Below are 14,234 nucleotides of genomic sequence, written 5' to 3'. Positions count from 1 at the left end.
GATGTTTACTTTGAATTTATATTAGTTCACACAAACACTCCATCCATGCTTTTGTTCCGGCCCTCCAGTCCAGTTTAATAACCCATTGTGGCCCTCGAGTCAAAAAGTTTGCCCACCCCTGACCTAGACCCAGCTTATTCTCTTTGTCTGTCTTTTCTAAATCGTTTGCCGCGCCCCCCTCAGGCTCACCAAACCCTTGGCTGTGCTGGCATGGCACAGGGGGCAGCTCCTGCATTGAGCATCTGCCCCCTGGTGGTCGGTGCGTGTCATAGCAACCGGTCGTTCAGTTGCTTAGACTTTTATTTATATACTAGAGGCCCGGTGCATGAAATTCATGCACTGGGGGGGGGAGGGGGGGCAGTCCCTCAGCCTAGCCTGTGCCCTCTTACAGTCTGGGAGCCCTCAGGGATGTCTGACTGATGGCTTAGGCCTGCTCAGCTGTCAGTCGGACATCCTTAGTGGTGCCTCGGAGGAGGGAGAGGCTCTCACCACCACTGCTGTGCTCGCCAGCTATGAGCTTCTGGTTGAGCTCACTGATCACCAGGGGGCAGCTCCTGTCTTGAGCATCTGCCCCCTGGTGGTCAGTGCGTGTCATAGCAACCAGTCGTTGTGCTGTTCATTTGATTTGCATATTAGCCTTTTATTATATAGGACTAGAGGCCCAGCGCATGATTAAATCATGGGTGTGTAGGGTCCCATAGGCCTAGCTGCCATCAGGGCCATGTCCGCCGCCCCACGATGCCTCACACACTCCGCAGCCGCTGCCGGTGCCCCGCAATGCTCCGCGGCTGCTGCCGGCACCCCAGTCGTGGTGGTGGGGGAGGGCCCAAGAGGTGCTCCATGAACCTCATGGTGACTGATTGTTTGGTCATTTCGGTCGTGAAGCCTCTGGCCTTTTATTATTATGATAGATGAGAATCCAGCAATGTTGGATATAAGAACAATTTATGAAACCCAATAGCGTACCCTGACTGGTTTTGCTCAGTGGATAGAGAGTCGGCCTGCGGACTGATGGGTCCCAGGTTCGATTCCAGTCAAGTGCCTGTACCTTGGTTGCGGGCACATCCCCAGTGGGGGGTGTGCAGGAGGCAGCTGATCAATATTTCTCTCTCATCAATGTTTCTAACTCTATATCCCTCTCCCTTCCTCTCTGTAAAAAAATCAATAAAATATATTTTAAAAAAACACCAAACCAAACAAAAAAAACCCAATAGTGTTTTACACTGCAAAAAAGATGCCCCTCACAATAAAAACTAATAACATTTGTAGAAATTAACAGATACTTAAGGTTTTTATAAAGATAATTTCCAAACTCTAGTAAGGCATTAAAAAATTAGAAGAAATGTAGATATTTTCAAAGTAAAGATGTCAAATCTTCCCTAAGTAAACCTATAAATTCAATATAATCTCAATAAAAATTCCAGCTAGATTTAAAAAATGAAACTTATTATACTTCTTCTAAAATGTCAATGGAAGAATAAAAGTCCAGAGAAAGCGAAGCCAATTTTGGTAAAGAGTAAAGGAGGTTAGGGGAAACTTGTCTTCTATGTGTTTAGACATATTACCAAGCCATATAACTAAAATCATTTGTTCCTCAGCAACTTGAATTAAAGATGAGAATGGAGAGGGAAGGAAAATGGCGGAGGTTTAGACGGACGTGTTGGTGCTTTGTCCCGGAGCAGATAAGGGCGAGCAGCTGAAACGGGTAACATGCAGCCCGAACAAGCAGAGGAGATTCAGCTGAGGGACAGTCTGCAGCCAGGAAAGACAGAGAACTCCTAGAAAATGGGGATGGTTAGAGATTGAGGCTGAAACCTCCCCCTGGGCGCCAGCTCAGCCGCGAGACCGCGCCATCTTGAGCAGCTGTTATCCGCATCCAGAGATCGGCTACTAACACGGAGGCAACGGCTCTCAAGCAGCGCGACTACATGAACACAGAGGAGACCTGCTTTCCCCCACGGAAAGGTTAGACTTACCCCAAAGGTGCGGTATGCAATTCAGGTTGGAGCGAGGAACGCGCGCAAAATTCAATACCATATGCAAGAAGCTAGAAGAATCAGATGAAAAATTCAATACCATATGCAAGAAGCTAGAAGAATCAGATGAAAAATTCAATACCATATGCAAGAAGCTAGAAGAATCAGATGAAAAATTCAATACCATATGCAAGAAGCTAGAAGAATCAGATGAAAAATTCAATACCATATGCAAGAAGCTAGAAGAATCAGATGAAAAATTCAATACCATATGCAAGAAGCTAGAAGAATCAGATGAAAAATTCAATACCATATGCAAGAAGCTAGAAGAATCAGATGAAAAATTCAATACCATATGCAAGAAGCTAGAAGAATCAGATGAAAAATTCAATACCATATGCAAGAAGCTAGAAGAATCAGATGAAAAATTCAATACCATATGCAAGAAGCTAGAAGAATCAGATGAAAAATTCAATACCATATGCAAGAAGCTAGAAGAATCAGATGAAAAATTCAATACCATATGCAAGAAGCTAGAAGAATCAGATGAAAAATTCAATACCATATGCAAGAAGCTAGAAGAATCAGATGAAAAATTCAATACCATATGCAAGAAGCTAGAAGAATCAGATGAAAAATTCAATACCATATGCAAGAAGCTAGAAGAATCAGATGAAAAATTCAATACCATATGCAAGAAGCTAGAAGAATCAGATGAAAAATTCAATACCATATGCAAGAAGCTAGAAGAATCAGATGAAAAATTCAATACCATATGCAAGAAGCTAGAAGAATCAGATGAAAAATTCAATACCATATGCAAGAAGCTAGAAGAATCAGATGAAAAATTCAATACCATATGCAAGAAGCTAGAAGAATCAGATGAAAAATTCAATACCATATGCAAGAAGCTAGAAGAATCAGATGAAAAATTCAATACCATATGCAAGAAGCTAGAAGAATCAGATGAAAAATTCAATACCATATGCAAGAAGCTAGAAGAATCAGATGAAAAATTCAATACCATATGCAAGAAGCTAGAAGAATCAGATGAAAAATTCAATACCATATGCAAGAAGCTAGAAGAATCAGATGAAAAATTCAATACCATATGCAAGAAGCTAGAAGAATCAGATGAAAAATTCAATACCATATGCAAGAAGCTAGAAGAATCAGATGAAAAATTCAATACCATATGCAAGAAGCTAGAAGAATCAGATGAAAAATTCAATACCATATGCAAGAAGCTAGAAGAATCAGATGAAAAATTCAATACCATATGCAAGAAGCTAGAAGAATCAGATGAAAAATTCAATACCATATGCAAGAAGCTAGAAGAATCAGATGAAAAATTCAATACCATATGCAAGAAGCTAGAAGAATCAGATGAAAAATTCAATACCATATGCAAGAAGCTAGAAGAATCAGATGAAAAATTCAATACCATATGCAAGAAGCTAGAAGAATCAGATGAAAAATTCAATACCATATGCAAGAAGCTAGAAGAATCAGATGAAAAATTCAATACCATATGCAAGAAGCTAGAAGAATCAGATGAAAAATTCAATACCATATGCAAGAAGCTAGAAGAATCAGATGAAAAATTCAATACCATATGCAAGAAGCTAGAAGAATCAGATGAAAAATTCAATACCATATGCAAGAAGCTAGAAGAATCAGATGAAAAATTCAATACCATATGCAAGAAGCTAGAAGAATCAGATGAAAAATTCAATACCATATGCAAGAAGCTAGAAGAATCAGATGAAAAATTCAATACCATATGCAAGAAGCTAGAAGAATCAGATGAAAAATTCAATACCATATGCAAGAAGCTAGAAGAATCAGATGAAAAATTCAATACCATATGCAAGAAGCTAGAAGAATCAGATGAAAAATTCAATACCATATGCAAGAAGCTAGAAGAATCAGATGAAAAATTCAATACCATATGCAAGAAGCTAGAAGAATCAGATGAAAAATTCAATACCATATGCAAGAAGCTAGAAGAATCAGATGAAAAATTCAATACCATATGCAAGAAGCTAGAAGAATCAGATGAAAAATTCAATACCATATGCAAGAAGCTAGAAGAATCAGATGAAAAATTCAATACCATATGCAAGAAGCTAGAAGAATCAGATGAAAAATTCAATACCATATGCAAGAAGCTAGAAGAATCAGATGAAAAATTCAATACCATATGCAAGAAGCTAGAAGAATCAGATGAAAAATTCAATACCATATGCAAGAAGCTAGAAGAATCAGATGAAAAATTCAATACCATATGCAAGAAGCTAGAAGAATCAGATGAAAAATTCAATACCATATGCAAGAAGCTAGAAGAATCAGATGAAAAATTCAATACCATATGCAAGAAGCTAGAAGAATCAGATGAAAAATTCAATACCATATGCAAGAAGCTAGAAGAATCAGATGAAAAATTCAATACCATATGCAAGAAGCTAGAAGAATCAGATGAAAAATTCAATACCATATGCAAGAAGCTAGAAGAATCAGATGAAAAATTCAATACCATATGCAAGAAGCTAGAAGAATCAGATGAAAAATTCAATACCATATGCAAGAAGCTAGAAGAATCAGATGAAAAATTCAATACCATATGCAAGAAGCTAGAAGAATCAGATGAAAAATTCAATACCATATGCAAGAAGCTAGAAGAAACAGATGAAAAAATCAACAACTTAAGTAAGGCCCAAGAAGAAATGAAGAGTGATATAGCTGCCATAAAAAACTCCATTGAAAGTATCAACAGTAGACTAGGAGAAGCGGAGGACCGAATTAGTGAATTAGAAGACAAGGAAGCAAAACACACCCAAACTATACTGCAAATGGAGAAAAAAATTAAAAGACAGGAGGAGAGCCTAAGGGAGCTTTGGGACAACATGAAACGAAACAACATACGAATAATAGGGGTGCCAGAACAACAGAAAGATGAACATGGATTAGAAAACCTATTCGAAGAAATAATATCAGAAAACTTCCCTGAGGTGGGGAAGAAAAAAGTCACACAAGCCCAGAGAGTCCCAAACAAGGTGAATCCGAAAAGACCCACACCAAGACACATCATAATTACCATGGCAAATGTTCAGGACAAAGAGAGAATCTTACAGGCTGCAAGAGAGAGACGGAAAGTTACATACAAGGGATCTCCCATTAGATTATCAAATGATTTCTCAACAGAAACACATCAGGCCAGAAAAGAATGGACAGAAATCTACAAAGTGATGCAAAGCAAAGGACTGAATCCAAGAATACTCTATCCAGCAAGGCTTTCATTCAAAATTGAAGGGGAAATAAGAAGCTTCACAGACAAAAAAAGGCTAAGGGAGTTTATCACCACCAAGCCAGCCATGCAAGAAATGCTAAAGGGACTGGTGTAAAAAGAAGAAATAACAAGCTCAGAAAGAAAACAGCCACACACACAAAAAAAGAAATGGCTACAAACAAGTACCTTTCAATAATAACTTTAAATGTAAACGGACTAAATGCTCCAACCAAAAGACATCGAGTGGCTGAATGGATAAAAAAACATGACCCATACATCTGCTGTCTACAAGAGACCCACCTCATTAGAAGGGACTCACACAGACTGAAAGTGAAGGGATGGAAAAATATCTTTCACGCAAATGGAAAGGAAAAGAAAGCTGGGGTAGCAATACTTATATCGGACAAAATACATCTCAAAGTGAAGGCCATAACCAGAGATAAGGAAGGCCACTTCATAATACTAAAGGGATCAATACAACAAGAAGATATAACCCTGGTAAACATATATGCACCCAATGCAGGAGCACCCAAATTCATAAAAAAACTCCTGGAAGATATCAAAGGAGAGATCGACAACAATACAATCATAGTAGGGGACTTTAATACACCACTGACACCACTGGATAAGCCCGCTAGACAAACAATCAGCAAAGAAACAGCAATCCTAAATGACTCACTAGATCAGATGGACTTAATTGACATCTTCAGAACACTTCACCCCAAAGCCATGGAATATACATTCCTCTCAGGTGCTCATGGGACATATTCAAAAATAGACCACATATTGGGTCACAAGCAAAGTCTCCACAAATTCAAGAAGATTGAAATCATAAAAAGCTTCTTCTCAGACCACGATGGCATAATGTTAGAAATAAACTACAATAAAAACAACCCAAAATACTCAAACACTTGGAAGCTGAATAGCATGTTATTAAATATTGATTGGGTTACCAATGAGATCAAAGAAGAAATTAAAAACATCCTGGACACTAATGACAATGAAAACACAACAATCCAAAACCTATGGGACACAATGAAAGCAGTCCTGAGAGGGAAGTTTATAGGTCTACAGGCCTATCTCAAAAAACAAAAATAAATGGTAGTAAATCATCTAACTCTTCAACTCAAACCATTAGAAAGAGAGCAACAAGAAAACCCCAGAGTGAGCAGAAGGAAGGAGATAATAAAGATTAGAGCAGAAATAAATGACATAAAGACCAAAAAAACAATACAGAAAATCAATGAAACCAAGAGCTGGTTCTTTGAAAGGATAAACAAGATTGACAAACCTCTAGCCAGGCTCACCAAGAAGCAAAGAGAGAGGACCCAAATAAACCAAATCAGAAACGATAGAGGCGAAATAACAACAGACCCCACAGAAATACAAATGATTGTTAAACAATACTATGGACAGCTCTACTCCAACAAACTAGACAACCTGGAGGAAATGGACAAATTCCTAGAAAAATACAACATTCCAGCACTCAATCAGGAAGAATCTAAAAATCTCAATAGGCCAATAACTATGGAAGAAATTGAAGCAGTCATCAAAAAGCTTCCAGCAAACAAAAGCCCAGGACCAGATGGCTTCTCAGGGGAGTTTTACCAAACTTTCAAGGAAGAACTAAAACCTATCCTCCTCAGACTACTACAAAAAATTCAGGAGGAAGGAACACTTCCAAGCTCATTCTATGAAGCCAGCATCACCCTAATACCAAAACCAGGTAAAGACAACACAATGAAAGAGAATTACAGGCCAATATCCCTCATGAACATAGATGCCAAAATCCTCAACAAAATCTTAGCAAATCGGATCCAGCAGTACATCAGAAAGATCATACACCATGACCAAGTAGGATTTATTCCAGGGATGCAAGGATGGTACAATATCCGCAAATCAATAAACGTGATACATCACATAAACAAATTGAAAGAAAAAAACCACATGGTCATATCAATTGATGCAGAAAAAGCATTTGACAAAATCCAACACCCATTTTTGATAAAAACTCTCAGCATGGTGGGAGTAGAAGGATCATACCTCAACATAATAAAAGCCATATATGACAGGCCCACAGCCAACATCATACTCAATGGACAAAAACTAACACCATTTCCCCTAAGAACAGGAACAAGACAGGGATGCCCACTCTCGCCACTCCTCTTCAACATAGTCCTGGAAGTATTAGCCATTGCAATTAGGCAAGAAGAAGAAATAAAAGGCATCCAAATTGGAAAAGAGGAAGTAAAACTGTCCTTATTTGCAGATGACATGATATTATACATACAAAACCCTAGAGACTCCATCAAAAAGCTACTAGACTTAATACATGAATTTGGCAATGTAGCAGGATACAAAATTAACCCCAAGAAATCTGAGGCATTTCTATACACCAATAGTGAACTTTCAGAAAGAGAGATTATAAAAACAATCCCATTTACCATCGCACCAAAAAAATTAAGCTACCTAGGAATAAACTTAACTAAAGAGGTAAAAGACCTCTACTCAGAAAACTACAGGACGTTGAAAAAAGAGATAGAGGAAGACATAAAGAGATGGAAGAACATACCATGTTCTTGGATTGGTAGAATCAACATCATTAAAATGTCCATACTACCCAAAGCAATCTATAAATTCAACGCACTTCCCATTAAAATACCAATGGCCTACTTCAAAGATCTAGAACGAACTCTCCAAAAATTCATCTGGAATAAAAAAAGACCCCGAATAGCTGCAGCGATCCTGAGAAAGAACAAAGTAGGTGGGATCTCAATGCCAGATATCAAGCTGTATTACAAAGCCACTGTTCTCAAAACTGCCTGGTACTGGCACAAGAACAGACATATAGATCAGTGGAATAGAATAGAGAGTCCAGAAATTAGCCCGAACCAATATGCTCAATTAATATTTGACAAAGGAGGCAAGAACATACAATGGAGCCAAGATAGTCTCTTCAATAAGTGGTGTTGGGAAAATTGGACAGATATATGCAAGAAAATGAAACTAGACCACCAACTTACACCATACACAAGAATAAACTCAAAATGGATAAAGGACTTAAATGTACGACAGGAAACCATAAAAATTCTAGAAGAATCCAAAGGCAACAAAATCTCAGACATATGCCGAAGCAATTTCTTCACTGATACAGCTCCTAGGGCAGTTGAAACTAAAGAGAAAATGAACAAATGGGACTACATCAAAATAAAAAGCTTCTGCACAGCAAAAGAAACCATCAACAAAACAACAAGAAAACCCACTGCGTGGGAAAACATATTTGCCAACGTCATATCTGATAAGGGCCTAATCTCCAAAATTTATAGGGAACTCATACAACTTAACAAAAAGAAGATAAACAATCCAATCAAAAAATGGGCAAAGGATCTAAATAGACACCTTTCAAAAGAGGACATTCAGAAAGCCAAGAGACATATGAAAACATGCTCAAAGTCACTAATCATCCGAGAGATGCAAATCAAAACAACAATGAGGTACCATCTCACACCTGTCAGACTGGCTATCATCAACAAATCAACAAACGACAAGTGCTGGAGAGGATGTGGAGAAAAAGGAACACTCGTGCACTGCTGGTGGGAATGCAGACTGGTGCAGCCACTATGGAAGACAGTATGGAGTTTCCTCAAAAAACAAAACATGGAACTCCCATTTGACCCTGTGATCCCACTTCTAGGAATATATCCCAAGAAACCAGAAACACCAATCAGAAAGGATCTATGCACCCCTATGTTCATAGCAGCACAATTCACCATAGCTAAGATTTGGAAACAGCCTAAGTGCCCATCAGTAGATGAATGGATTAGAAAACTGTGGTACATCTACACGATGGAATACTATGCTGCTGTAAAAAAGAAGGAACTCTTACCATTTGCAACGGCATGGATGGAACTGGAGAGCATTATGCTAAGTGAAATAAGCCAGTCAATGAAGGAAAAATACCACATGATCTCACTCATTCATGGATAATAAAGACCATTACAAACTTTTGAACAATAATAGATACAGAGGCAGAGCTGCCTCAAACTGATTGTCAAACTGCATTCGGAAGGCCAGGGAGGGTTGGGGGGCAGGAGGGAGGGGAGTAAGAGAGCAACCGAAGGACTTGTATGCATGCATATAAGCATAACTAATGGACATAAGACACAAGGCGGTAGGGGAGGGCAGGGGATTGTCAGGGGCGGGGGGAAAAAAAGGACACATATGTAATACCCTTTGTAATACTTTTAGCAAAAAAAACAAATAAAAAATTAAAAAAAAATAAAGACGAGAATGGAATGTTCACAAATAAATACACATATTGATATATGATAATGGTAGAACCACAGAGCAATGTGGAAAGGATGGACTACTGACTAGGGAAAACTGGCACAGGACATAAGAAAAGTCAGCTGGACTCTTTAAACTCACTTCATAGGTAACAATGGGCCTGGCAGTCACTAGAGACCTAAATCTAATCTATAAAAGAAGCAAACAGAGAGCGAATACAGAGAAAAATATCAAGACCCAAATACTAATCACACCATGAAAAAGTCACAGGTTTAAAACCAATATAATATTTTAAAAAATGACATTATATGAAGGATACCATCCAAAATGTTAATAGTCAGGTGACTAAGAAAAGATCCTTGTAATGTCTAAAACTTAGGAATTAATATCTAGACATCTAAAAAGGTCTGAAGGGTTAGGTTGGGCAGATAGGACATCACACTCAAAAAAACAAGCAAAGGAGTCAATAATATTGTAATAACTATGTATGGTGCCAGGTGGGTACTAGAAATATTGGAGGGAACCACTTTGTAAAGCATATGATTGTCTAACTGGTATGCTGTATACCAGAAACTAATACAAAATAATACTGAATGTAAACTGTAATTGAAAAAGAAAAACAAGCAAAAGATATCATAGAAGGGGTTATACTGAGGGGCCTTAGGAATCAAAAACACTCATCTTGTATACTCACACAAATGCAAACGAAAACAGACTCCAAACCGAGGGGAGGATCTTATCAAGTAGGGCCAGGTCCATAATGGGTGGGTTACTAGGCAGAGGAGACCAGGCAGCTCAGGACACCACTAACAAAAATGTCGGGGTACAAAGCACAGAATCCCCCAGAGCTGTTGGGGCAACAGAAGAAATGCTCACAGAGTGATATGGGGGCAGATTTCACCCAGAGTTCACTGCAAAGAGGAACAAAGTTTACACAGTATCACAGCCGTATATAGTTTAAAATCAGAACCCATCCACCAACACAATGTACTTTATAAGAAGTTAACATATTTGAGAACACAGATACCCACTCCATCAGAACAGGTGCCTGTAACTGGGGGACAAGGTGAGAATGTAAGACCCAAAGAGAAGAAATATGCAGAGGGCCTGAACAAACCAGTGAGAACGTGCTCTGAGCTCTTTAATCTGCACTCTGCCCTGAACGTCCCAATCAAGAATTAGAAAGTAAAGGAAGAAAAGAGAAAATCAGGAAATCATTAGGAAGCTAAATCAGCTCTAACTCCAATGTGTCCATTGGGCAAGGTTCAAGTACAGCGGACAGGGCCTGGGCACAGACCCCAGCCTCTGGGGCTTGTGTCACAGCAGTGCAGCTAGGGGAAAACCATTGTAACCAGGCTTCTGCTTCCCTAGCTACAAAATGAGAAGTAGGATTCGATGACCTAATCTATAAGGTTGTTTCAAGCTCTTTCTAGATTCTATGAGTTCATAGTTCTTTAGTAAACATTAAAAAGCAGACACCCAAATTGAAAATAAATGGTATAGATGTTTTCCTTTTAATTACCAACTTTAGCAAAGGCAATCCTTCTCCAATAAAAAATAAACTAAAAATATTTGGGACCAACACAATTCTCAGAAATGTAAGAAAAGAAAAAAACTGCAGTCTAAATCCCCTTTCAACATTACTTCTATAGTGTTACTTCTTAGACAATTATAGACCTAATGATAAAAAGATCTGTTTTATAAGGATGGCAGAGCTTGCCAATATTTTAAATGACATGGATATGAGTCTCAAAGCTGGTCTTTCCTTCTTGAGAATTCTCCTATTACAGAAGGATGCCAATATCCAAGAACACAATACCTTTCCAGCTGACACATGGCCCTGGCTTTCTGTTGTGACCTTGTTCCTCTAATGGTGTCCTATCCACCTGAATTCCAGAATCCTCTCTGCTCCAGGGCTGTGTATCATCTTCATCCTCGCTTTCTTCAGACCAATTCTGATGAAGAAAGGAAAAACACCTATCCTTAGAAGGTGTAACAACAGAAGCAACTTATATTAAAAGATTAGGAAAATTTCAGAGGAAAAGCAGCAGCTATACCAAAAGAAACTTTTTCTAAATGTCCTGAATGGATGGAATTATTTTTGGTGGCCAAAATCCCGTCACAGTTCTTTAAAGGATACTTTCCATTCAATTTCCTAGTACTAATGATTTCATATAAAATCTTAATAAATCTCCCATAATAAACTACTCTAGTTCACTGAAGAGAGTTTCTGTTTTAGTTAAGTTGCTGCAGGACAGAAGGACCCATAAAAGTCATCTATACCACTTGGAAGGTATTTGTATTTTCAATAGGAAAACTATTGACACTTACCGGTGTGTCTATATTTGGACTAAGGTCAATTTCTTCACCTTCCATTAAGTATTTCCCCCAGTCAAAATCATCTTTCTTTTCTAAAATGTAACAGAAGAATCTCATCAGTTTTATCAAATATGTGTGGGGAAAAAATCCACCCCAAAACTATAGGGAAAAAGTCTACCAAAACTCAAAATAAAACTTGGAAATGTTTCTAATACATTTAAATTTCTTTATCAAAAGTAATTTTTCTCTTTATATAATTGAGATTAGTTCAACTTACAAAGTCAGAATTTACATTTTAAATGAAAATTTGCAATTGCAATTGTATACAATGCAACAGAAATATTTTAGTTTCACAGATTTTTACAAAGTTTATAAAAACCAATTAAGCATTAAAAATAATTTCTTTGTTATATATTACAGTATCTGAAAACGTACCCACTTCTTTATCTCTTGGCATTTCCACGTAATTGCTGTTTGAAGGAGAGTCAGAAAGACATAGGAGAAGTGACAGTATGGAATAATGCACATCTGTCTTTAAAACCAAAAAGAAAAAGAAAAAAAAATATGAGCCACTGAGGTTGGTAAGAGCTTTTAAAATCAGTTTGAGTAAAGAAAAGATAATCCCATGACTATTATGTACCCAATTTTTTTCTAGTTTGAGAAAACATGAATTATCCTATATAATAAAAGCCGCCTAATATGCAAATTGTCCCCTCAACCAGGAGTTCTGCTGGGAGTTTGATCGCTTGCTATGATGTGTGCTGACCACATGGCAGGCGTTGGAGAGTGGCGCTGGCAGTGGAGGCACTGCAGGCCCCAATGGGCCCCGACAAGAGCGGGACTGGGGCGGGATGGTGGAGCAGGTGAATGGGTAGCACCAGGCAAAGGCGGGTGCGAGCCACTGATCACCGGGCAGGGGCCAAATGCTCCGCCACCACCGCCGCTAGTCACCCTGCGATCGGATCAGCGAGGTGATTGGGCCCCACAGGTGGCAACCAGCAGCAGTGGTGGGGGGGTGGGGCCACCACCAGGCTCCCTCAGTGCCTGGGAGCCAGGCAGCAACACGATTGGCAGGGCAATTGGGGCCTTGGAGGGAGCAACCAACCGGGGGTTTAGGGGCGGGGCCACCTCTCTGCACCCAGGTGCTGAGGGAGAAACGGCAAACTGCAATTTTAAAATGTTTCTTCTAATTATTTTCTTTTCAGTGTGCACAAATCAGTGCACCGGGCCACTAGTTACCTAAATAAAACCTAACCTCTAAACTATTCTTTGAAATTTTATTTTTCAATTACAGTTTACATTCAATATTATTTTGTATTAGTTTCAGGTATAAAGTGATTCCCCCCGATATTTCAATTACCCACCTGGCACCATACACAGTTATCACAATATTGTTGACTATATTCCCTACGCCATACTTTACTTTCTGTTGTGATCTTGTTCCTCTAATGGTGTCCAATTCTGATGAAGAAAGGAAAAACACCGATCCTTAGACATCCCCAGGATGTCTATTCTGTAACTGCCAATGTGTACTTCTTAATCCCTTCACCTTTTTCACCTAGTCCTCCAAACCCCATCTCCTCTGGCAACCACCAGTCTCTTCTCTGTATCTATGAGCTTGTTTCTGTTTTATTTATTTTGTCCTTTAGACTACACGTATAAGTGAAATAAGATGGTATTTGTCTTTCTCTGCCTTATTTCACTCAGCATAACACCCTTTAGGTTCATCCATCCGGTTGTGAATGGTTAAGAGTTCATTATTTAGTGGCCAATGATATGTACCGCTCTATTTTTTATACTTCAAATGTGCATATGTAGGGAACCTGTCAAAAATGCATTACCTAAATCATAATGAGGAATCATCGGAAACACCTAAATTGAGAGACAAGTTACCAAATAATTGGCCCGTGCAGGTCAAGAAAAGGAAAGGCTAGGGAACGAATCCAGATTAGACATCAATTGCTGAACCTGAGCAAGGGAGCATAGGAGTTCCTTTTACTATTCCTTTTTTTAAAAAATTTATTATTTATTTATTTATTTAAATCTTTATTGTTCAGATTATTACAGTTGTTCCTCTTCCCCCCTCCCATAGCTCCCCTCCACTCGGTTCCCACTCCACTCTCTGCCCTCACCCCCCCGCCACTGTCCTCATCCATAGGTGTACGATTTTTGTCCAGTCTCTTCCCGCACCCCCACACCCCTTTCCCCCGAGAATTGTCAGTCCACTCCCTTTCCATGCCTCTGATTCTATTATATTCACCAGTTTATTCTGTTCATCAGATTTTTTATTCACTTGATTTTTAGATTCCCTTGTTGATAGATATGTATTTGTTGTTCATAATTTTTATCTTTACCTTTTTCTT

General features: G+C 38.7%; 1 protein-coding gene across 5 annotated transcripts in view; it reads right to left on the bottom strand.

The window, feature by feature from the left end:
- Positions 1-14,234, bottom strand: part of TUBGCP5 (tubulin, gamma complex associated protein 5) — a 135,985-nt gene that overhangs the window by 73,848 nt on the left and 47,903 nt on the right. For 4 of the 5 annotated variants that reach the window (XM_014529523.1, XM_014529522.1, XM_014529518.1 and 1 more), the window contains 3 exons: positions 12,307-12,403; positions 11,884-11,963; positions 11,372-11,507 (listed from right to left, as the gene is read on the bottom strand). In XM_014529523.1, coding sequence (XP_014385009.1) covers positions 11,372-11,507; positions 11,884-11,963; positions 12,307-12,403 — 313 coding nt within the window. Of the gene's footprint in view, positions 1-11,371; positions 11,508-11,883; positions 11,964-12,306; positions 12,404-14,234 lie in introns of those variants that run through there. The other variant, XM_014529520.1, reaches the window with a different exon arrangement.

This window comes from Myotis brandtii, unplaced genomic scaffold (genome assembly GCF_000412655.1).
Source record: "Myotis brandtii unplaced genomic scaffold, ASM41265v1 scaffold684, whole genome shotgun sequence".
Classification (NCBI taxonomy): domain Eukaryota; kingdom Metazoa; phylum Chordata; class Mammalia; order Chiroptera; family Vespertilionidae; genus Myotis; species Myotis brandtii.
The sequence above is the reverse complement of the archived record's forward strand: the minus strand, read 5'-3'. Positions and strand labels throughout refer to the sequence as shown.